Below are 25,423 nucleotides of genomic sequence, written 5' to 3' on the forward strand. Positions count from 1 at the left end.
CACGAGCACCATCTTGATCATGGCAGTTGTGGTGACTCCCATTACAATAAATTTCCAATCTACCACAGATCTACCTACAGAAATATGATGAGGATTTGCAGTTGAAGATAGAAGCAAAGGGAGAGATGAAAGAAGTTAAGAATTCATACCTGTCCAAATATACCAGAGATTTTAGCGACCGGCTTTCCTTTCTGATGAGTCATTGTTGGAGGACTCTGCCCATCCCAGTTTTGTAGTTCCTCAATGCTTTTCAAATACAGCAGTGCTTTCAATCCTGTGCAATAGTCATCAATTAAGGTAAAGTCCTGGTTCTGAACTGCACTGCATACCTGTAATCACAGAGGTTATTTTAGTTTAACAACATACTGGAAGCTTTTTGTCTGCAAAATACATTAATAAAAAATCATTTAACTGTTTGGCAAAAGATCTTTAATAAAGGTACAGGATGCAGAATCAATTCCTTGCTTGGATTAAAAGATCCTGCAGATCTCATGAAATGATTGCCTCTTCAAATGTGTTCAGTGCATCTATTATACTCTAAATGCAGCTTTATGGAATGATGTTCTGACTTGCTTTAAATGCCATCATTATCATCATACAACTCACTGCAATAAACTGGGGTGTCATAGAAACGCAGGAAAAAATAGAAGATTGGATTAAAAAAAACTGCACTGTCCATTTGGCCTATTCAAAAACGTAATAGCTTTGATTTACACTCACTTAACTAATTCTTTCTTAATCTTTCGATATTATCTGCCCACATTAACTCCCTAGGCACCCACAGTGTGAAATAGTTATATTACAATGTTCATACATCTTTCTTCCTATAAATATGAGCCAAATTCTCCTTGCTAGGAGAATTTGATCAAACCTTGAGTAAGCTATTCTTTTTAACATTTGTTATTATTTGAACCATCTCTCCCCTGAGTCTCCTCTCCAAAATAAACAATCTCAGGCTTTTCAAACCTGCTTTGAAGCCAATCTACAGAAAATAACATTATTTGCAATGCTCTGCATTGCCTCTAGAGCCAGAATATACTCGCTCTATAAAAGTGACCAGCACTTCATGTAGTTCTTAAGGTGCAACTGTATCAATGCTTATTTGGCTCATTATAATCTGCTGGGATTTGCTTGGCAACATACCTCAAACCTTTTCTTACTTCTGATTTAGAATATGCTATTGATTCTTTTGAACCAGCCAGATCCTTCATGTACTTTATTTTAAACCTTTGAGCCATTTAGTTTGTACTCCCATTGTTTATTTTTCTTTCTTAGTCTCTTTGTCCATATTATATGCTTTTTCCATTTGATCCCGTCTAGATACCCCCTATCTTGGTGTGTTTCTCTTTTATTCTTTGACTTCCTGTTTACTTTTCCCAAAATTGATGCAATCTGCAAATGTACTAGATGTCTACCCAATTTTTCAGCTCCAAATTTTTATGCATTGTGCATACAATATTTTCTTAACTTGTTTTATTAATGTATAGCCATTCACATCTGCTTCTACTTTCTCCAATTTTGCTCATGGTCAACCCGCTGTCCGGATTTCCTGCCCTGTGCAATTATTGTTTGAATGGCTCAGCCTCGCTGGGTTCTGGGCATCATGGTCCATTGGCAACAGAATTTGTCAATATGTTTTCCATATTTTTCTAATTTACTTTCAAAAATTGATTATGCATTAGCTCATTTCCAAACATCTGGTATTTACATTTCTAATATTTCCTAAAGATAGAGTTCGAAGTTCAGAAGTTCGAAGTAAATTTATTGTGAAAGTACATATATGTCACCATATACAACCCTGAGATTCATTTTCTTCCAGGCATACCCAATAGATCTATAATAGGTTAATAACCATAGTAGAATCAATGAAAGACTGGGCATTAAACTAGTGTGCAAAAGACAACAAATTGTGCAAATACAAAAAGAAAAAAAGTCATAATAAATAAATAAGCAACAAATATTAAGGACATGAGATGAAGATGAAGAATTCTTGGAAGTGAGTCCATAGGTTGTGGGAACATTTCAGTGATGGGGTAAGTGAAGTTATTCCCTCTGTTTCAAGAGCCTGATGGTTGAGGGGTAATAACTGCTCCTGAAACTGGTGGTGTATGTCCTGGGGTTCCTGTATCTTCTCCTTGATGGCAGCAGCGAGGACAGAGTTTGGCCTGGATGGTGGGGATGTCTGATGATGCATATTGCTTTCTGCATCAGTACTCCTTGTAGATGTGCTCAAAAGTGTGGAGGGCTTTATCCATGATGGACTGGGTCATATCCACTATTTCTTGTAGACTTTTCTGTATAAGGTGTTTCCATATCAGGCTGTGATGCAAGTCTCCACCACACACATGTAGAAGTTTGTCACAGGCTCAGGGGTAAGCAAATTCCCTGATCACTTTTACACTATCAAGGGATGAAACCAAGGGACTTTTTTCTTACCTTGCTTTATGCAAAATTGCTATTTCTTATGGATGCATTTTCTTTTCTATTCTGTACTCCTTTTTGGGAAATGCAGTTTCAGTAGTATAAGAGTTGCCATGAACATAGCAGAGAATTAATTTTGTTCATTTCCAACCATTGGTCACTTTTGTTATTACATCTCCTGGAATGAACAATTCCTTTTTTATTCACATGGACTTGACATCGTGCTTAATATACTTAAGGTCATTTTCTACTTTGTATCTGCAAAGTCACCACTGATGCTTTCTTAGTAACTGCAGATGTGCCATTTTAATTTCTATGAGTTTGCCTATCTCAACTTACTAGTTCAACAAGGTGACCATGTGCACCACATTCTAGTTGCACCCATGGAGCCTTCAGCCTTTATATCACAACTTGAAGTCAACTAAATTTGATGTCAGTCATTATACTGCATGATGTGTATGGAGTTTGGAAAGATGTAGGTACAAGTTTATTGGAGTTAAAGTGCTGAATATTCTTTTTGTAAAGAATCCAGGAAAGATGATTCAAATCCCATGCTAGATATTAGATTTGAGGAACTAGGGAATTCTTTAAGAACGGTATGTGCAAAAGCAAAATATTCAATGAGACACAAGAAAGACTGGATGTTGTTAATCTAGAGCAACACACAAAATAATGGAGGAACTCAGTGGCAGGGCAGCATCCATGGAGAAAAATGGACAGTCAAACTTTTGGTCCAAGACCCTTTATCAGAATTCTTCAGAAATATTCTCAGTGATATAATTTTGGGGATCTCCCTCCTGAAACATTCATTTCCAGGATTTTCTTGATGCAAATAGAGCTTCCATTTCTTGAGACCTAGTGAACATAATATATAACCTAAGGATGAGTAACCAATACTCAAAGTGATATATGATGTATATTGTTTCATGCACTGTGGGCAAGCTATGAAATGTACCTCAGACTTTTCTGTCTCAACGACATACTCAGGTAACCACATCACAAACATTGTTCCCACAATATCACACAAGGGATATGGGGAGAAGGCAGGAACGGGGTACTGATTGTGAATGATCAGCCATGATCACATTGAATGGCCATGCTGGCTCGAAGGGCCGAATGGCCTACTCCTGCACCGATTGTCTATTGTCTATTGCCCACTGGAGATCAGAATTAATTGTATCACAGGCTTAGAAATTTGTGCCTAGTTTCATCATGACCCTAAATAAACCAAACTGATATTTTGTATCCTGTATTCATTACCATTTGTACAGTGCTAACTGTATCCAATGCACAACTATTTAGAAAAAACATTCTCATTCAAATAGAAATAAATGTAATTACAGTACAGCACAGAACATTTAAGGGAGGATAAGTAATTTTCTGAAACAAATTTAAAAATGCAACTTGTAAAGAATGGATTGAATAAAAACAGAAAATTCCAGGCTTCCAGGCGTGGTATCAAACTCCCCAACTTTAGTTAGATCACTCTTCCTTTCTGCTTCATTCTTGCTGAACTAATAAGTTGAATCACAGGCAAACTCATGGAAATGAAAATGGCACATCTGCTTCAGATGTGGCCATTTCAGGATGCTATCATTTGGCAGATTTTGTTTATTCTATTCATATGGTCTGGCCTGTTCCACAGTCTCACCATTAACAGCAAACTGTGTGAACAAAGAAGTATAATGTGCTTCTTATTGCCACAATTAAGCTACTTGGACTCAGCCTGACAGAAATATTCCCTATACCCTCCTCCATCTTCTCTCCTAAAAACATATAAGAGATTCATAGGCACACGGATGGAAGGAAAATGGAGGGTGATGTGAGAGAGAAGGATTAGGTTGATACTACAAGCAATAATAATGCATAATAAAGTGTTACAGCTACAGAGAAGGTGAAGTACAGGTGAAGAATAAGCTACAAAATCATAATGAGGAAGGTTGTGAGACAAGAGAACTGCTTATCGTACTCATTTATTCATGATGTGCCTTGTCATATGATGTGGGCAGTTACGGTCCCACGACCATGATTGTTCATGACAAATTGTTTTTACAGAAGTGGTTTGCCTTTGCCATCCTCTGGGCAGTGTCTTTACAAGATGGGTGACCACAGCCATTATCAATACTATGCTAGATGCTTCACTAAGGTAGTGAGAGGGATGGACAGTGTCCATAGAGGGGAGGCTGGTTTCCACTTTATCCTCCAACTCTGGAACTAAATGGCAGAGTTTTGTGTGACTGTGGATTATAACAAGCCCCAGCTTCAAATCTCCTCGGATAAATAGCAAATGGAAAGCTCCTCACTAGATTTTATGTCCATCAATGTGATCAAGGATATTTTTTCCCCTGCTTCTGAATGTCCCTGTCTGTAAGAAAGAAACTTTTAAGATGGTGTAAAGCCTTTGTTTTAATAGCCAGAATGGAGTTTTTGGAAAAGGTCATTTGCTGGGTAGGTAGTGTCCACAATTATTTTTCCTACCTACTTCTTTGTCCTGGTCACATACAGTACAAGTGAAATAGACATAAAAAATTAATAATGTCCTCATTCAAATAAGTGGGGTCACTTATTCTTTGACAGATTTAATTTGGCACAAAATCCACAGTATATTTCCTTGCTAAATGTCGGGCAAACTCAGAAAGCTTCTGACCCACTACAGATGTCCATGAGATATGAAGTGATGATACACAACTAGCAAATCGCTGGCACCTGATGAAGGGTCGTGTCCTGAGATGTCAACTGTTTATTCATTTCTATTGGTGGCACCTGCTGAGTTCCTTTAGCATTTTGTGTGTGTTAATTACTGGCAGAGTTTGGAAAGTAAGTTTGGGACATCTATGTTCACACAGGAGCCCCAAACCTTTAATTTATTTCATCCCGAGATACAGTATGAAACAGGCCACACAGCCCTCAGCAACCCACCTTAGCCTAATCAGGGGACAATCTAAAATGACCAATTAACATCAACCAGCAGGCCTTTGGACTGTGGAGGAAACCAGCACACCAAGAGGAAACCCCCGTGCTCATGGGAAGGACGTGCAAACTCCTTATAGACAGTGCCAGGATTGAACTCTGAACTCTGATACCCTGAGGTGTAATAGCATCAGATGAAATCCCATCTTGACAAATGCTCGCAGACCCCAATGGAAGAGCCAGGAAAAGCCAGCAAAATCGGAGCCATTATGAACAAAGGTATTCCTCTTGTACTCAAATGTGTGATATATTTTACATGGAAGAACAGAAGTAGGAGCAGCAGTCACATGCTGCTTTGACATTCTGATGTCTCTGATTACATTTCGGCATTAACTAAATCAAACACTCTTCATCAAAAATTGATTTATTTGCATCTTTAGCCTGTTGTTTGCATCTAAGAGCACAGCATATATGTGGAAAGCAAAAATAGTTTGCATTGTGTATGCTTTTCATCCCCTAGATCACAGAGCTGAAGTAAAAATGGAAAATGCTGAAGATGCTCAACAGGTCAGGCCACATCTGTGGGACGAGAAGCAGAGTGAATGTTTCAGATCAAAATCCCTTCCATAGAAAGGGGAAGGAAATGAAAGAATCTCGTCAAGCAGCTGGGAGGGTGGAGAAAGTGAGGCTGTCTCCGACAATGTAAGAAGGGGGCAACTCAGGGTTTGATGCGGGAATGGGAGCAGTTTGAGTGTGAGGACATTAACAAAAGTACATGGAAACAAGAATGTGAGAGTTGTGAAATGCAAAGCAGGAAGCCACGTTGGTCAGGCAGACCATGTCCTCTGCTCCTAGATGGAAATAAGAACAATAGTTTAAAAAAAAACAAAGAGGCAGAGCCAATAACACAAATGGACAACTGGTGTGGGTGCACAAATCAAATTATATTGAAGACACAGGATGTACTGTGGATGCTGGAAAGCTAGGGCAATACACACAATGTGCTGGAGGAGCTCAGCAGGACAGGCAGTACCAAACAATGGGAATCAATGAAAGTCTGAGACCCTTAATCAAGATTGGAAAGGAAGGGGGAAGAAGTCAGTAGTCAGAAATAAGCAAATTATATTAAAATTCATGATTGAATTCAGAATATTACAGTTATTCAAAACATTGGTTGGCAGCATTTGGACTATTGTGTGCAGTTGCGGTCATCATACTAAAGGAAATATGTTAATATGCTAGGATGATGCAGAAACGATGCACAAACATTTTGTGTGGATTGGAGGACTTGGGTTCTCAATAAGTATGTTGGCCAGAAAGAATGACAGTCTACAAATCAGTGAATTCAAATGAATCAAAGACAGTGGAAGCAGACAGACTAATTGTCTTTGTTCTTGCCGCATGTTTGGGGATGAAGGCTGCCATTTTGTGAAGAAACTCTATTCTCCATTTTGTCAGCTTGACATGCTGGGCTTGATCAATGTTTTAAAGAAGACACAATGATACTTCAGGTAATCTGTTGGACTGGAGATAATTTCCACATAAGAAGTTATTTATGAGATGTTCTTTGGTTGGCTATAATATGCAGTTTGTGAATGTTGGGGTTGGTGTCTGCCTGGAGTGATTCAAGCTCATTGCTGATTGAGAACAATGAGCCGTAAATTATCCACTGTCACTTGATGGGAAGAGGGCAATAAATGGATGCTGGATTGGAGCAGAGCCGATAACAAGGTGCTAAAGGACAGACACATGGCCTGTGGCCAATGACACTGGAATACAATATTTGAATTGATAAGGAATGGATATCAGCGTGGATGCTTTGTGTGTGCTGGTAGCAGTAACTTCAAAGAATAACCATTGCAGATATAAACATGAACAACCCTGTGTGAAACACGTAGCAAGTGAATCGGGGCAACGAGGAACACCTGGCCAATGTAAACTCCTTTGCCCGGGTAACACCTTTGCTATTCTTTGACTATTCAGGAGAGTCAGCGATACTTAACAGGAGTGCACACAAGGTATATAGTGTATGAATTCACGTACTAGTTAGATTAAACAATAAAAGTATATGTCAGTAAATACATATCTCTCTGTGCTTCACTAATCATCATTATAAAAATTATTTTCTTTTACAACAAGTAGGAACTGGATCTTGAGCAAAGGACTCTGAGAGGTGACATGATGGAAGTATCGGAGGCATAGAAAGGGTAGGTATCAAAGTCTTTCCCATGTTAGGGCTGTTAAAAACTGTAAAACATATGGTGTGAGGGAGGAGATTTAAAATGGGCCAGAGGGGTTTGTTTTTCAACACAATGAGTAACTGATAAGATCATCAGATATAGGAGCAGAATTAAGCCACGGGACCTATCCAATCATTTCTGCCATTTAATCATGGCTGATCTAATTTTCCTCTCAGCCCCATGCTCCTGGTTGTCCCTATATCCCTTCATGCCCTAACCAATCAACCTGTGCTTTAAATATACATAACGACTTGGCCTCCACAGCTGCATGTGGCAAGGAATTCTACAGATTCAACACTCTCTGGCTAAAGAAATTCATCTTCATTTCTGTTCTAAAATGACTCCCCTCTATTCTGAGGCTGTGTCCTCTGGTCTTAGACTCTCCCACTATAGGAAATATCCTCTCCACATCCACTCTATCAAGGCCTTTCCCCATTCAATAGATTTCAATGAGGTCACCCTCATTTTTTTTAATTCTAGTGAATACAGGCCGAAAGCCATCAAATGCTCTTCATTTAACAAGCTATTCAATTCTGGAATCATTTCCGTGAAACTCTTTTGAGACCTCTGCAGTTACAACACATTCTTTTGAAGATAGTGAGCCCAAATCTACTCATAATACTCCAAGTGAGGGATCTCCAGTGCTTTATAAAGTTCCAACATTACATCCAGTCTTTTATATTGTAGTCCTCTTGAAATTAATGGTAACATTGCATTTGGATTCCTCACCAGACTCAACCTGAAAATTAACCTTTAGGGAATCCTGCACAAGTACTCCCTAGACCCCTTGTGTCTCAGATTTTTGTAATTTCTTTCTATTTAGAGAATGGTCAACCCTTTCATTTCTTCTACCAAAGTGTGTGACCATACACTTTGCAACACTGCATTCCATCTGCCATTTCTTTGCCCATTCTCCTAATCTGTCTAAATCCTTCTGTAGCCTTTCTACTTCCTCAAAACTACCTACCCCTCCACCTATCTTCATTTCACCTGCAAACTTTGCAATAAAGCCATCAATTCTGCCATCCAAATCATTGACATATAAAGTAAAAAGAATCGGTCCCAACACAGACCCCTGTGGAACACCACTAGTCACTGGCAGCCAGTCAGAAAAGACTTTCTTTATTCCCGCTCTTTGCCTCCTGCCAATCAGCCACTGCTTTATCCATGCTAGAATCTTTCCTGTAATACCCTGGGCTTGTAGCTTGTTAACCAGCCTCATGTTTGGCACTTTGTTAAAGGCCTTCCGAAAATCCAAGTACACAACATCAGCCAACTCTACTTTGTCTATCCTGCTTATTACTTCTTCAAAGAATTCCAACAGATTTGTTGGCAAGTTTTCCCCTTGAGGAAACCATGCCAACTACTGCCTATTTTATCATGTGCCTCCAAGTACCCTGAGATCTCATCCTTAATAATTGACTTCAACATCTTCCCAACCACTGAGGTCAGACTAACTGGCCTAGTTTCCCTTTTTCTGACTCTCTCCTTTCTTGAACAGCGGAGTGACATCTGCAATTTTCCAGTCTTTCAGAACTATTCCAGAATTTAGTGATTCTTGAAAGATCATTACTAATGTTTCCACAATATCTTCAGCCACCTTTTTCAGAACTCTGGAGTGTACACAATCTGGTCCCAGTGACTTATATACCTTCAGCCCTTTCAGTTTCCCAAGTACGTTCTCTCCAGTTATAGTAACTTCACACACGTCACGATCCCAGATATCTGGATCTTCCACCATACTGCTAGTGTCTTCCACAGTAAAGACTGGTTCAAAATACTTGTTCAGTTCATCCACTATTTCATTGTCCCTCATTAATCTCTCCAGCTGCATTTTCTGGTGGTCTGATATCCACTCTCACCTCTCTTTTACACTTTATGTATCTGAAGAAACCTTTTGTATCCTCTTTTCTATTATTGGCTAGCTTACTTTCATATTCCATCTTTTCCTTCTTAATTACTTTTTTAGTTGCCTTCTGTTGATTTTTAAAGGTTCCCAATCCTCTCACTTCCCACTAATTTTTGCTGTATTATATATTCTCTCTTTGGCTTTTAAATTGGCTTTGATTTCTCTTGATAGCTACAGTTATGTCATCTTTACTTTAAAATACTTCTTCCTCTTTGGGATGTATATATCCTGTGCCTTCCAAATTGCTTCCATAGATTCCAGCCATTGCTGCTTTGCCATCATCCCTGCCAGTGTTCTTTTCTGGCCAGCTCCTCTTTCATGCCTCTGTAATTCCCTTTCACTCCATTGTAATTCTGATACATCTGACTTTAGCTTCTCCTTCTCAAATTTCAGGATGAATCCAATCATACTATGATCACTTTTACGTTAAGCTCTGTAATCAATTCTGGTTCATTGCACAACACTCAATCCAGAATAGCTGATGCTCTATTGGGCTCAACCACGAGCTGCTCCTAAGAGCCATCCTGTAAGCGCTCTAGAAATTTCCCCTCCTGTAATCCAGCACCAACCTGATTTTCCCAATTTACCTGCATATTGAAGTCCTCCATGACTATTGTAACATTGCCCTTTTGGTATGCATCTTTTAACTCCCAAGGCTATTTTTAGGCCACATCCGTACTACTATTTGGGATTCTACATAGAACCCCATAAGGGTCTTTTTACCCTTGCAGTTCCTTAGCTCTATCTACAATGATTCAACACCTTACAACCCTATGTCACCTCTTTCTAATGATTTGATATAAATTTTTACCAACAGAGCAAAGCCACCCCCTCTACTTCCCTGCCTATCCTTTCGATACAATGTAAATCTTTGGACATTAAGCTCCCAGCTACCATCTTTCAGCCATGATTCTGTGATGCTCATGCCTCCTAATCTGCAAAGGTGCTGCAAATTCATCTACCTTATTCAGTACATAGTCAGCCCTCCTTATCCACGGATTTTGCATGCACGGATTCAACCAACCGCTGATTGGGAAAGCCCGGAAGTTCTCTCTCCAGCACTCGTTGTTTGAGCATGTACAGACTTTTTTCTTGTCATTATTCCCTAAACAATACAGTATAACAACTATTTACATAGCATTTACATTGTATTAGGTATTATAAGTAATCTGAAATGACTTAAAAGTACAGGCAGTCCCCGGGTTATGAATGAGATCCATTCCCGAGTCCATCTTTAAGTCAGATTTGAAGTCGGAACAGGTACATCCGGTATTATTTAGCGTCAGTTAGTCAAACATTTTTCTTAGTATATAGTACATATTTTACCTTTCTATGCATATAAAACACTTAAGAAACATCCGTATTTCAATAATTAAACTACTGCGTTGCTTAGTAATAATTGTAGCTTTCATCGGGACAGGGCCTTTCACATGCTCCGTTAAATTGTTCCGATCATTGACCGACTGTAGCCTAACGCTTTTCCAATGACCGATGGTATTTCACCTCTTTCTGATCGCTTTATTACTTCCACTTTATTTTCAATTGTGATTGTGATTATTTTCATAAACAGAAACACCGCGGATTCAGAGCTGCGACGCCAGGTCATAACGTCCACCACACTGAGACAGGTTAAATAATGTCTGGGGTTCCGCTGGGTCCTAAAGGCCACTGCACTGAGACAGATTAAATAATGTCTGGGGTTCCGCTGGGTCCTAAAGGCCACCGCAATGAGACAGGTTAAATAATGTCTGGGGTTCCGCTGGGTCCTAAAGGCCACCACACTGAGACAGGTTAAATAATGTCTGGGGTTCCGCTGGGTCCTAAAGGCCACTGCACTGAGACAGATTAGATAGATAGATAGATAGATAGATACTTTATTCATCCCCATGGGGAAATTCAACATTTTATCCACATTTTTTGGTATCCGTGGGGGGTCTCGGAACCAACTCCCCACGGATAAGGAGGGCCGACTGTACTGCACACTTTCAGATACAACCCCTTCAGTCCTGTATTCACTATTTTCAATTTTGTCCATATTTTACATTACAACTCGCCCTATTGACTGCAATTTTGCCCTCTGTTTGTAAACCAGCTACCTCATCTTCAGCACTATTATCAGCCTTGTGTACAATTCTTCTTGCATTGAAGTATAGGCAGCACAGGGCACCAATTGCACCATGCTCAACCTTTTGATCCTAATTCTGTCTGAAGTCTTACCAATATCTGCCTACACAACCTCTACACTAATTGTTCTGGCACTCTGGTTCCCATCCCTCTGGAAATCTAGTTTAAACAGCACCATGCAGCATTAACAAACTTTCCCAGTAGAATATTAGTCCCTTCCAATTCAGCTGCAAAGCATCTCTTCTGTACAGGACCCACCCTCCCGAGAAGAGAGCCCAATGATCCAAAAATCTTACGGCCTCCTTCCTACACCAACTCCTTAGCCATGTGGTAAACTATATAATCTTCCTATTCCTGGCCTCACTAGCACATGGCACTGGTATCAATCCTGAGATCACAACCCAGGAGGCCCTGCCCTTCAAATTAGCACCTAACTCCCTGAACTCCCCATGTAGAACCTCATCACTCATCCTATACATGTCATTGGTACCTACATGGACAATTACTTCTGCCTGTTCACCTCCCATTTAAGATTGCTGAAGACTCGATCGGAGATAATCTGGCCCCTGGCATCCAGGAGGCAACACACCATCCGGAAATCTTTTTCTCACCCACAGAACCTCCTGTCTATTCCCCTAACTAACAAATCCCCTTTCGCCACAGCATGCCTCTTCTCCCCTCTTCCCTTCTGAGTAACAGAGGCATACTCATTGCCAGAGATTGGACCACTGTGACATTTTCTGTTAGGTCATCCACCCTGATAGTATCTAAATTGATATATTTGTTGTTGAGGGGGATGGCCACAGGGTACTCTGCATTGGCTCCTTAACCTCTGTCCCCTTCCTGGCTGTCACCCAGTTTCCTATGTTTTGCACCTTGGGTGTAACTACCTCTCTATACGTTCTATCTATCACCCCTTCAGAAAGGCATGATATCCGAAATGAGGTGAGGAAAATGAGAACAGTAACAGCACTTCCAGAGTCACAAAGTCATAGAAAAGTTCAGCAGAGAAACAGGTCAATTGGCCCATCTAGTCTGTGCTGAACCCTTTAAACTTACTACCAGGACCATTGCTGTCTACACCCATGTATCTATCAAAACTTCTCTTAAATGTTGAAATCAAGCTTGTGTGCACCACTTGCGCTGGCAGCTCATTCCACGCTCTAATGACCCTCTGACTGAAGAAGTTTTCCTTCATGTTCCCCTTAAACCTTTTGACATTCACCGTTAACCCATGACCTATAATTGTTGTCAGAAACAACCTTAGAGGGGAAAAGCCTACTTGAACTTACTTTAGCTAAATCCCTCATAATTTTGTACAGCTCTATCAAATCTCCTCCCAATCTTTTATGTTCCAAGGATTAAAACCTTAACCTAATCAATCTTCCTTTATAACTCGGATTCTCTAGTCCCAGCAACATCCTTGTAAATTTTCTCTGTAATCTTTCAACCTTATTTACATCTTTCCCATAAGTGGGTGACTAAATCTGCACACAGTACTCCAAATTAGCCCTCACCAATGTCTTATACAACTTCAACATAACATTCCATCCCCTGTCCTCAATACTTTGATTTATGAAGGCTAATGAGACAAAAGCACTCTTTCCAACCCTATCTGCCTGTGATGCCATTTCCAATGAATTATGGACCTGTATTCCTAGATCCTTTCGTTCTCCTGCGCTCCTCAGTGCCCTACCCTGGTTCTGTAAGGCCTAACCCAGTTGATCCTACCAGAGTGCAAGATTTCACACTTATCTGCATTAAATTCCATCTGTCATTTCTTAGCTTGTTTTTCCAGCACGTGTAGATTCTACTGAAAGCTACAATAGTTTTCTTCATCATCCACTGCACCTCCAATCTTGCTGTCATCTGCAAATTTATTGATCCAGTTAACCACATGATCACCCAGATCACTGATATAGTTGGCAAACAACAATGGACCCAGCACCAATCCCTGCAACTCTCCACTTGTCACAAGCCTCCAGTCAGAGAGTCAACTATCTACTACCACTCTCTAGCTTCTCTCACAAAGGCTGTATCTAATCCATTTTAGTGCCCTATCTTGAAAGTTGAGCAACTGAACCTTCTGGACCAACCTCCCATGCGGGACCTTTGCGAATGCTTTGCTGAAGTCCATGTACATAACAGCCACAGCCTTGTCTTCCTCAACTTTCTTTGAAATGTCCTCAAAAAACTCTGTAAGATTGGTTACATGTGACCTATCACACAAGTAGCCAAGCCGTTATCAGTGCACATCTATCCAAAATGTCAAAGGTAGTTTAACAACATTTACTGAGCATGATCTAAAGGGATTAGGAGCTACTGTAAGCAAGTGGCAATAGAATGAATAAGACTGAGGACTGGCGTTGATGCAATGTGCTGAAAGGCCTGTTTCTATACGGTATATCTCCATGACTCTAAGGCTGCAACAGGCCCAGACAAGGAACAGAACAAGGTGCTGTTCCACATGCTTGCAGTAGAACTTATTATAACAGTCTAGGAGACAACAGACTGATAGGAGAGTTAAAAGTGATAATTTTAAACTTTATCCTTTAAAAATAAACGTATGTATTGAAGTGGTCTGTGGCTAGTACAATTATTGGATTTGATGGGCTGAATGGTCTCTTTCTGAGCTGTTACAGTCCTGTGCATTGTTTCCCACTGGAAGTATCATGTGTGTCATTATTCTATATTAGAACAAAGAACTGTACAGCACAGTACGTGCCATTCTATGCATGATGCTGTGCTGAATTTTTACCATATTCTGAAAGCAATCTAACACTCCCCTTCTACATAGCCATCCATTTGCCTAGCTAAGAGTTTCTCAAATTCCACTATTGTATCTGCCTCGACCACCACCCCAGCAGGGTGTTCAATGTCCCCATCATTCTCCATTGAAAGAGCTTACCTTTGACATCTCACTAAATTTCTGGGGAAACAATTTGTTAGAAATATACACTCAGTGGCCACTTTATTAGGTAAACATGCAGACCAGCCAGTTAATGCAAATATCTAATCAGCCAATTATATGACAGCAACCCAATGCATAAAAGCATGCAGACATGGTCAAGAGGTACAGTTGGTGTTCAGACCAAACATCAGAATGGGGAGGAGGTGACTTTGAATGTGGAATGATGGTTGGTGCCAGGTGGGGTGGTTTGAGCATCTCAAAAATTGCCAATTTCCAGGGATTTTCAGGCACAACACTTCCTAGAATTTACAGAAAATGGTGTGAAAATTTAAAAAAAACTTCTAGTGAGCATCAGTTCTGTGGGTGAAAATGCCTTGTTAATGCGAGAAGTCAGAGGAGAATGGCCAGACTGGTTCAAGCTGACAGGAAGTTGACAGCAACTCAAATAATCATGCGTTACAACAATGGTGTGCAGAAGAGCATCTCCGAATGCACAACACGTCAAACCTTGAAGTGGATGGGCTACAGCAGCAGTAGACCATGGACATACACAGAATGTCTAATAATTAGGTATAGGAGGTACCTTTTAAAGTGGCCACTGCTCGTTTGCCAAACAAAGAGGCCACTGAGTGCATTTTAAAGTCTGTGCTTTGCCAGCTAGTGGAGTGGTGCCGCAGCAACAACTTGGCACTCAATGTCAGGAAGACGAAAGACCTGATTGTGGACTTCAGGAAGGGTAACACAAAGGAACACATACCAATCCTCATAGAGGGATCAGAAGTGGAGAGAGTGAGCAGCTTCAAGTTCCTGGGTGTCAAGATCTCTGAGGATCTAACCTGGTCCCAACATATTGATATACGGTAGTTATAAAGAAGGCAAGACAGTGGCTATACTTTATTAGGAGTTTGAAGCGATTTGGCATGTCAAAAAAAATACACTCAAAAACTTCTATAGTTGTACCATAGAGAGCATTCTGACAGGCTGCATCACTGTCTGGTATGGGGGTGGGTACTACTGCACAGGACCGAAAGGAGCTGCAGAAGGTTGTAAATTGAGTCAGCTCCATCTTGGGCACTAGCCTACAAAGTACCCGGGACATCTTTAGGAAGCGGTGTCTCAGAAAGGCAGCATCCATTATTAAGGACCTCCGGTACCTAGGGCATTCCCTTTTCTCACTGTTACCATCAGGCAGGAGGTACAGAAGCCTGAAGGCACACACTCAGTGATTCAGGAACAGCTTCTTCCCCTCTGCTATCTGATTCCTAAATGGACACTGAACCTTTGGACACTACCTCACATTCTTTTTAAAATACAGTATTTCTGTTTTTGCTTGTTTTTTTAATCTATTCAATATATGTAATTGATTTACTTGTCTATTTATTATCATCATGTTTTAGTTTATTTATTATTATTATTTTTCTCTCTGCTTAGATTATGTATTGCATTGAACTGCTGCTGCTAAGTTAACAGATTTCACGTCACATGCCGGTGATAATAAACTTGATTCTGATTCTGATCCATACTGAGGAATCATTTCTAAGATATAAGCATGATTTTACAGAAAGAGAATCCTATCTAGAATAATAAAAAAGAGAATGCAACTTGATTGTGTAAGTATAGTATTTAGATTCTTCAAGGAAATCAGAATCTGCAAAATACCGACACAGAGGCGTTTACCACGATGCCTAACAACACAACACTTTTTTTACAATAGTGTTGCTGAAGGGGAGTTTTATTTGCAGGATTTGTTTTGTGATCATCAAATATTGTGCTAATTACTTATAAGCAAACCTCGTGGATCTCCTATATCCAGTGTATCACTGCATCTGAATTATACATTGGATAATGTTGAAACACTCTTGCATATTGTTAACTAAACACTAGATGGCTCCCAGATGAGGTAAATGCACTCAAAGCTCTGTCTCGCACAGCTTTTGTTAAACTTTGATGGAATATTTATCAGTTTAGAAATAACAGTAGCTAATTATTGCCACATTCACTTCGGTATTTATTTGCATGCAAGAGCTCCCTGCACTCACCAAACACTACAAAGAATCAATTACAATAAGTCACAGAGAAGGATATTCATAATCAAGCCTGTACTGATCTTAATTTTCCAACAATACGCAGTCAGCTTTCTGATATCAGTGCTCAAGGCATCTTACTCGTGAGCTTGGAAAATTGGTCTTTGCTTTGCTTCAGAACGACCCTGATCGCCCCCCAGGCCAGTTTACAGTCTCTTCCCACCCGGGCCATGAGACTATTCTACTCCCTGCCATCACCCAGGACTCATCGTGTATTAAAAGCCAGAGAACAGTGAACCTGTGGAATTTGTTGTCACAAGCGGCTATGGAGGCCAAGTCATTGGGTATATTTAAGGCAGAGGTTGATGGATTCTTGATTAGTCAAGGCATGAAGAGATATGGGGAGAAAATGGGGCTGAGAGGGAAATGGATCAGCCATGATGAAATTGCAGAGCAGACACGAAGGGCCAAATGGCCTAACTCTGCTCTAATAAGTAAATATCTAATGGTCTTATGGTCTTATATAGTTTACTTTAAGACCTCTGTTTTAAATGCATCTTACTCTAAATATCAATCTTCTGGAATATATTTTATTACTTGTTAATTTATTAGTGGTAATATTACTTAATGTGTTTTGTGTGAGTTATATGTACTGTGTTGTGGTCTTTGGTCCAACAGAAAGTTGGCTTATTTTAGCAGTATATATTCGAAAGACAATAAACTTGAAGTTTAAATTAGTAAACTGGCATATTATTGTGACAAGCACCAAGATACAGTGAAAGACTTGTCTGGCAAACCATTGTTAAAGATCAATTCATGAAACAGTTGATTGAGGTAGTACAATAGCAGTAGAACGAGAACAATTATAATACAAATAATGAGAGTATCCTCAGAGAGCAGTTTGCAACGAATCACCACACTCTGGCCCCATCGTCAATCGGATCTGGGAATCATTGAGAAACTGCTGAAAGCACAAATGGCTTTGTGGCTGAGAGCAAACGAATGGTTTGAAGAATGAAAAGTCTGATGCCAATGTAACAAAGCTGAGAACGAGTATGGTTTCAATGTTGACAGGCAGGGTGGATTTTCAGAAGGTAGTGCGTATCTTTTACCACCACATCCTGCGGATTTATTCCACGCCAGATTCGCAGCTTCAAAAGTTGGCTTCATTAAAAAGTTTGTCTTAGATGCAGATAGGGGGCATGCGAGCAAACAGGTTCAAATCCTTGACCCAGAAAAAGATGTCCAATCCTTGATGACACTAGAGTGATGGGGATGTTTGGAAGTGTGAGAGGGTGTATCCTCAAACACAGAGTGTTTTGGCTGGGGGTGAATAGTATACATGGTGAACTAATGGGGATAGGATAGCTGGAGGGCTGTGTGTGTGTCTACTGCTCTGAATGCTAGATCACTGGCTGTTCAGGAAAGATATTTACATTCTCCTGAAAGTGAATCCCACCAACATCCAGATACAAATGAGGTTTAAACTGAGACCATCATCGTATCAAGTTTCTTAAATGCGATAATAATTCACCTCTGTAAATTCCAGAAGAATATATTTTGAATGAAAAGTGCACTGGGCTTTCAGACTCTTAAAATTTTATCATGTTGGCAACCTCAAGCTATCCATTTTCTATGAGTTAAAACCCAGCCTCACCTCTCACTTCTTCCTGTCATAGCGGCAGCCCAGTACATATTTTACATGTAAATAGCTTTGACCAGCAAACATTAATCTTGCAAGGTGTGCCCTGAAACAGCAATGCCTCCGGAATCTCTATTATAATTGATTCCTACAGTAAAGGAGCATAACCCTGGGCTCTTGGGGACTGTTGCTGAGCAAGTTGTGTATAGCCCATTGGTTATACTGTTAAGTGTGATTTCATGTCATATGAGGACAGGTTGAGCGAACTAGGGCTCTGTGGAGCAAAGGAGGATGCAAGGTGACTTGATAGTGGTGTCCAAGATGACAAGGCACAGATTGAGTGCAGAGCCAGACACTTTCTCCCAGGACGGAGATGGCTAATATGAGGGTGCATAGTTTTAAGGAGATTGGAGGAAAGTATAGGGGGAACGTCAGAGACAAGTTTTTTAAGTTTTTATACAGAGGATGGTGGAGGCAGGTATTTTAAGGGCATTTAAGAATCTCTTCAGTAGGTACGAGGATGATAGAAACATGGGGGGTTATGTAGGAAGCAAGGGTTAGATTGATCTCAGAGTAGGTTAAATGGTTGCCACAGCATCATGGGATGAAGGGCCTGTACTATGTTCTAACGTTCCATCTTCTATGTTCTTAACAGGCAATCAATAATTGGGGAAAAGAGATAGGAAGAAGACCGTCCGATCTGAAACAAATGCTGCAGATGGCTGTTCACAGGGGTTTAGCTGGGAAATATGCGAGTGGGACAGCGGGGAGGAATGGGCAGTGGCAATTTAACTTCACAGTTCCCAGCCTGAATAGATGTCAGCCCCAGTGAGCTGGGAGGGCTTTCAGAAGCAGCCACAAGACCTAACAGTACGCCTGCAGTTAATTCAGCAAGTGAGGACAGTTCTGTGGGTTGAACTCAGCCTTGGGCTGCTAATTCTTTTCTCCCAGGATTAATCTAAAATCATTATCCAACTACATTGTGGCTTGATGGGACAACAAGCCCGAGATTGCAAGAAACTGCAGAGAGTTGTACACACAACTAAGCACATTATGGAAACCTGCGTGAATACTCCAAGTATGGTCTTAACAATGCTTTATAAAGCCTCAGCATTACTTTTATATTCTAGTTCTCTAGAAATGAGTGCCAACATCCCGCTCTTATAAGACTAGTGAATGGACTTGTATGATGGCTCCAGACCTCACCATCTACCTTGTTATGGCCTTGCACCTTATTGTTTACCTGCACTACACTTTATCTGTAATGTACTAATCTGTACTGTGTATGAATGTCTTACATTCTACTACCTTAATGCATCTATTTACCTTTTTAAGTAGGTAAATTGGTATATTATTGTCAAGTGCTTTGACACACTCTGAAAACTTGTCTTGCATACCATCCATACTGATCGATTCATACAACAGCTCACTGAGATAGTACAAGGGAAATTAGCTATAGAACGAGAACAATTATAGTTGAGGCAATGAGTAGACTAGCAGAGAGCAGTTTGCAATGAATCACCACGCTCTGGTCCCACCGTCAATTGGATTTGAGCATCGTTGAGAAATTGCTGAGAACGCGGATGACTTTGTGGCTGAGATCAAACTAATGGTTTGAAGAATAGAAAGTCTGATGCAAATCAGAATCAGAATCAGGTTTAATATCATCAGCATATGTCCTGCAATTTGTTAACTTTGTGGCAGCAGTAAAATGAAATACATAGTAATATCAAAAAATAAATGTATAAGTAAATTAATTACAGTAAGTATATAGATGAATATTAAATATTTAAATTAAAAACGGTGCAAAAACAGTAAAATAATAAAAGTGAGCTAGTGTTCATGGGTTCAATCTCCATTTAGGAATCGAATGACAGAGGATAAGAAACTGTTCCTGAATCATTGAGTGTGTTCTTTCAGGCTTCTGTACCTCCTTCTTGATGGTAACAATGAGAAGAGGGCATGTCCTGGGTGATGGCGGTCCTTAATAATGGACACTGCCTTCCTGAGGCATCGTTCCTTGAAGAGATACCCAAGATGAAGCTGACTAATTTTCGACTTTCTGTAGTTTCTTGCAGTCCTCTGCAGTGCCCCCACTCCCATTTCAAACAGTGACGCAGCCTGTCAGAACGTTCTCCACGGTACATCTGTAGAAGCCTTAGGTGACAAACCAGATCTCCTCAAACTCCTAATAAAATATAGCTGCTGTTTTGCCTTCTTTATATCTGCATCAATATGTATTTAACCTCATTACACAGTGACCTATACAGCACACAAAACCAAGTTTTTCACTATACCTCGGTACATTTGACGATATTAGACCAATTTACCGTTGGACCGTTCCTAGCAGAATTTGGCTGATGATGAGGAGATTTGATGTGGTTATTGATAGAGGTGTGTAGGGGTTGGTTTTGCTCAAGTGGCCAAGGCAAACACTCCTGATTCTGCTGCTCTAAAACATAGGGCTGTGGAGTTTCTCTGTGAGTAGGCTGTGCCCAGAATCTAACCTCAAGTTCAGTTAAATCAATATCTTCCTGCTTCATTGTTATAGAGAGATACATATAAAAATATCAGTTTACTTTCCTGAAGCATGTTGGCTGCTGAACCCTTGTACTCATCTCAGTGTCACTTTAAAGGCAGTGGATTGAATATGGCATTCTCAATATACAGTAAACTCCCTAGGACAAAACCCCCACACACTCCAAACCTTACAAGCCCCTAAACACTGATTTTGAAGTATTTGGGCCCAAGTCCATTAACAGTGCGCAAGGTCAAACTCTCAGTGGCCACTGTATTAGGGACCTTCTTAGCTAATAAAGTGGCCTCAGAGTATATGTACATGGTCTTCTGCTGCTGTAGCCCATCCACTTCCAGGGTCAATGTGCTGTGCTTTCAGAGATGCTCTTCTGCACTCCATTTCCTGTAAACTCTAGACACTGTTGTACATGAAAATCCCAGGAGATCACAATTTCTGAGATACTCAAACCACCCTGTCTGGCACCAATTATTCCACGGTCAAAGTCGCTTAGATTACATTTCTTCCCCATTCTGGTGTTTGGTCTGAATGACATCTGAATGGCTTGACCATGTCCTTTTATGCACTGAACTGCTGCCACATGATTGGCTCATTAGATATTTGCATTAACGAGCAGGTGCAGAACCGTACCTAATAAAGTGGCCACTGGGTGGAGGTTTGCCAACTGGATGCTTCACACGACAAGTATCTTCCTGTCATTAGCTTCATTTCATTCACACACAGTTACATTCAGACATATTTTAACAATATCTTAGCAAGCTACCTCAGCTTGATGGGATCTCTCCTGACACCATTGTAGGACACCTGCCTTTCCTACCTCTCCGTAACGCAGGTGCGGGTTTCACAAGGAAGGTAGCACATCATGGCGTGGTGCATCAAAAGCACGGCGTGACGCAGGCAGCGGGATGGATCCGGTGCCTGGGGACATTCAGACTCAGAGCTTGAAATGGGAGCAACAGATGAAACACAAGGAAGCAAAAGCAAATGGAGGTGGCAGCCGGGTACAGTAACAGGCCTGTGCATTCGTTAGTCATCTGACTCTGGGATTCGGTCTACCCTCAGAAAGGAACACCGGATGAGTAAAACCATATTTTCTCAGAATTTAATAAGCACCCTAGAGTTTTGTGAGCTCTGTGTGTTTGCAGCAATGTGCAGCAAATGATTCAAATATCACACACCTTGGAGCAACTTCTATAGCATCTGTATGACCTACGGTGCTGTATAGACATGACGGGCTTTTAAAAAACAGTACTTATTGTGGAATTGTGGAAATTAGCCATGCAGCAATATGATAGCTGCTGGATAACGCTTACTCTATAAGTTACATGGTCAGAGAGAGAAAAAATGGGTCAGGGCAATACCTGCTTTCATTCATGGAATGGCTTACAGCACCCGAGAGGGAAGATAGCCTCTAAGTTTTATATCCTACCAGTTCTATGGGAGTACTGCATTGGCGAAAGAGGCTGTATTTCCTGTTCAAATTTCTGGAATGGGACTTTAAGCCACCACTTCCTGGCTTTCGGGCAGCAGGAATGTGACCCACCGAGGCGTGGATGACCACACATTGCTCCCACAAGTACAGCAGCCATTGATTCTGTGAAGCCTAAACAAACGCTTCACAGGTTTAATGTGCTTAGTTTTGTTTTTTGTGGGCTGACACAACACATGCAACGAAAGAGTGGAAGGTTTTGCTGTTCAATAGAACGAATTTAACAGGAAAAGCTTGTTTGATCTCGTGCACACTATTTATGACATCCCGTGCTATTGCAAATGGTGTCATCCTATAAAACCCTGTAATTGTACATCCAGCTGATGCAACCTATCCCTCAGGAACATAATGTTCCAGCTGTCATTTGCTTAATGTGTCTTTCAACTGTATATAGCCTGATCCTGTATATTCTCCCTGTGGTGAGCTGGGAGTATTGTGTTTCATTAATGCAATGGTAATCTTTGGATTCACTTCTGTCAAAGGCTTCTGCACCTCAGCAAGGATCAGAGGAGACACATCAACAATGCCTTCCTTAGAAAAGCAGAGTTGCCAAAGGCAGGCTTTGTCTTAGAGGCTCAGGCAAGTGTACTCATAGTGTCACACATTTATTTAGTACAGCAGCAGGCTCTTTGGCCCATCACATCTGAACTAGACACCCCCTGTTAAAGCGTGTCCAAAAATAATAATGCCAACATTATAATTCTCTGCGCCGTGGTTTTTTTTTATTGGAGACTGCAGAGATATTTAATTCAGGAATTAAAAATTACAGGGGGCATTTGCAGGGTAAACTCAAGTTCAATATTACTTTATTGGCACTGGCATGCACACACGGGGTATAAATGACATGAAAAATAGCATTTTGCAATAGTATACAAACAGCACAAACATAAATTAACATAAATTTAAATTACCATATATTATATATACTTTATGCGAGCAAAAATAAGCAATATAGTGTCACTAGTGCAAGTTGAGAGGGACAAAAATATATAGTCCAAGGTAGAGCTAGGATTAACAGAAAACAGAGAGGTCACAAACCAGGGACCATGGATTTAATTGGTAGTGGACTGGAAAAAAACTACTTCAGTTAATGGGTTGTGATGGGGAGGGAGAGGTATTGTTGGAACTCATTGTCTGAGGCTGAAGCCTGCGCCCCCCCCCCCCCATACTTGAAAGGAATCTTGTTCAATACTTAACTTGCTGGGACTGAGAGCTGAGGAGACCCAGGCAACTGTGTCTGCTGGAATGACCTGGGAGGCTAGATTAATGTTTTGTTGATTTTTGTCTAACATGGATAAGATGGGCAGATTAGCCTCCATCTGTAATTTCTATGACTCTATGAGAAGATGCAACTGAGGCCTTTCTTGCCTATGTTAAAATAAAAACTCCTTCAACTTGTGGAACATGATTGGTACCCCCAAATGACTTCTAAAGCAAATTAAATCTTACCACCAATGGTGAAAATTCTGGTTCAGTGAATACACACTCATTTTCCATCATGCCAGCAACACCAGGAGGCAGAGAATGTCAAGAGAAAAAACACGAGGTCCAACATGGAGCCTATTAGCATCATTTTCAACGCTCCAGCCAGTCTAGTGCTGGTTAGTAGTGCAGCTAATAAATTCAATCAATGACACAAACTGCAGATTCGATGGATGGGCATCTCTGTTCAGTGTTACCACTGTTCTGACCCCCAACCTTTCTTACTAGCAGCAGGGTCTGGCAACTTTTACCGTAGGAAGTTACAGCTTTTGTTTTACATGTTTAGCTTATGTTCCTGTATTGATGGTAAGTGGAAGGGATCTGGGTTGAAGAATGCGATGGGACTGGGAGCACATTTCCGTCCAAATAGTCTGGGAGTATGTAGGTACTTCAGGATACTCTTAAGGGATAATAGGCCTTGTGTGAAAAGTCCCTAAATTGAGCTGTGTACCACACATGACTGAAGTATCTGATTCTGGTCATTGTGGAAGTCTTGTGAAGTTTATGTCCAGATATAAACATATAAGAATGATATTACCTAAAATTCCAGTCTTTCCATAATTTTAGGACTTTTTTTTAGCCAAAATAATACATTTCATCTTCTAAAAACAATATTTTAAAAATTTGTATTGACATACAATGTGGAATAGGCCCTTTCAGCTCTTCGAGCCATGCTCCTCAGTAACCCCCAATTTAATCCCAGCCTAATCACGGAGCAATTTATAATGAGCAATTAACCTACAGACCGGTACATCTTTGGACTGTGGGAGGATACCGGAGCACCTGGAGGAAACCCACGTGCTCACTCATATGAACTCCTTACAAGCAGCTATGGGAACTGAACCCTGGTCTCCGGAACTGTAAAGCGCAATGCTAACTACTGAGCTACCGTGCTGACGCATCCCTCCCAGTTACCAATTTTGCTTGCTATAATAAATATTACTCCACATCTTGGTGTATGCATTTGTAATTACACATTTTCTTTATACAAAAATACTTTGAACCCACATTTCTAAATATCATACACAAAATGCTGGAGGAACTCAGCAGGCCAGGCAGCATCTATGAAAAAAGTACCGCTGAAGGGTCTTGGCCCGAAATGTTAACTGTACGTTTTTCCATAGATGCTGCTTGGCCTGCTGAGTTCCTCCAGCATTTTGTGTGTGTTGCTTATTGCCAGCATCTGCAGGTTTTCTCTTTTTTCTAAATATCATGCCTATTGTACCCAAATACAGTTTACTATAGGCATTGGACACAATAAAAGCTTTCAGAGAGGACATTCACAATTTACAAATGCTTTTCATCTGGTTGTATTTAATATAGATTATTAAATGTTGTTCATTCAATGAATATGTTTTTTTCATTGGTTAGATTCCATTATTTTGTATTTTCTCTCTTTTTGAGCAGATCTGACAATAACATTATCTTCTTATTTTTGTGTAATAAATTGGTTAAGCAATCTATGTTGACCTTAGCTGGTAAGACTGCATGCGCTCAAATTGCTGAAGCACAGAAACATCAAAGGTGGGCTTCCTCACAACACATTTAGTACTAATGTAACTGGATATCAAAATGAATCAAAGTGAGAATTTCTTAGTAGTTTTCTGGCAATCCTAACATCAGTCCCTTTCATCTGTTCTACAACTGTGGCACTGCATTAATTGGAACTCCTTTTAAGGCGTTCACTGCTTTTACATGATGAAATCTCAAAGGAATTTTTTACTGTTATAAAATT

At 40.4% G+C, this 25,423-nt stretch overlaps 1 protein-coding gene across 2 annotated transcripts in view; it reads right to left on the bottom strand.

Annotated features, from left to right (window-relative positions):
- Positions 1–25,423, bottom strand: part of LOC140736808 (dihydropyrimidine dehydrogenase [NADP(+)]-like) — an 888,868-nt gene that overhangs the window by 122,530 nt on the left and 740,915 nt on the right. For both annotated transcript variants that reach the window (XM_073062742.1, XM_073062741.1), the window contains exon 20: positions 150–329. In XM_073062742.1, coding sequence (XP_072918843.1) covers positions 150–329 — 180 coding nt within the window. The remainder of the gene's footprint in view (positions 1–149; positions 330–25,423) is intronic.

This window comes from Hemitrygon akajei, chromosome 12 (genome assembly GCF_048418815.1).
Source record: "Hemitrygon akajei chromosome 12, sHemAka1.3, whole genome shotgun sequence".
NCBI lineage: Eukaryota > Metazoa > Chordata > Chondrichthyes > Myliobatiformes > Dasyatidae > Hemitrygon > Hemitrygon akajei.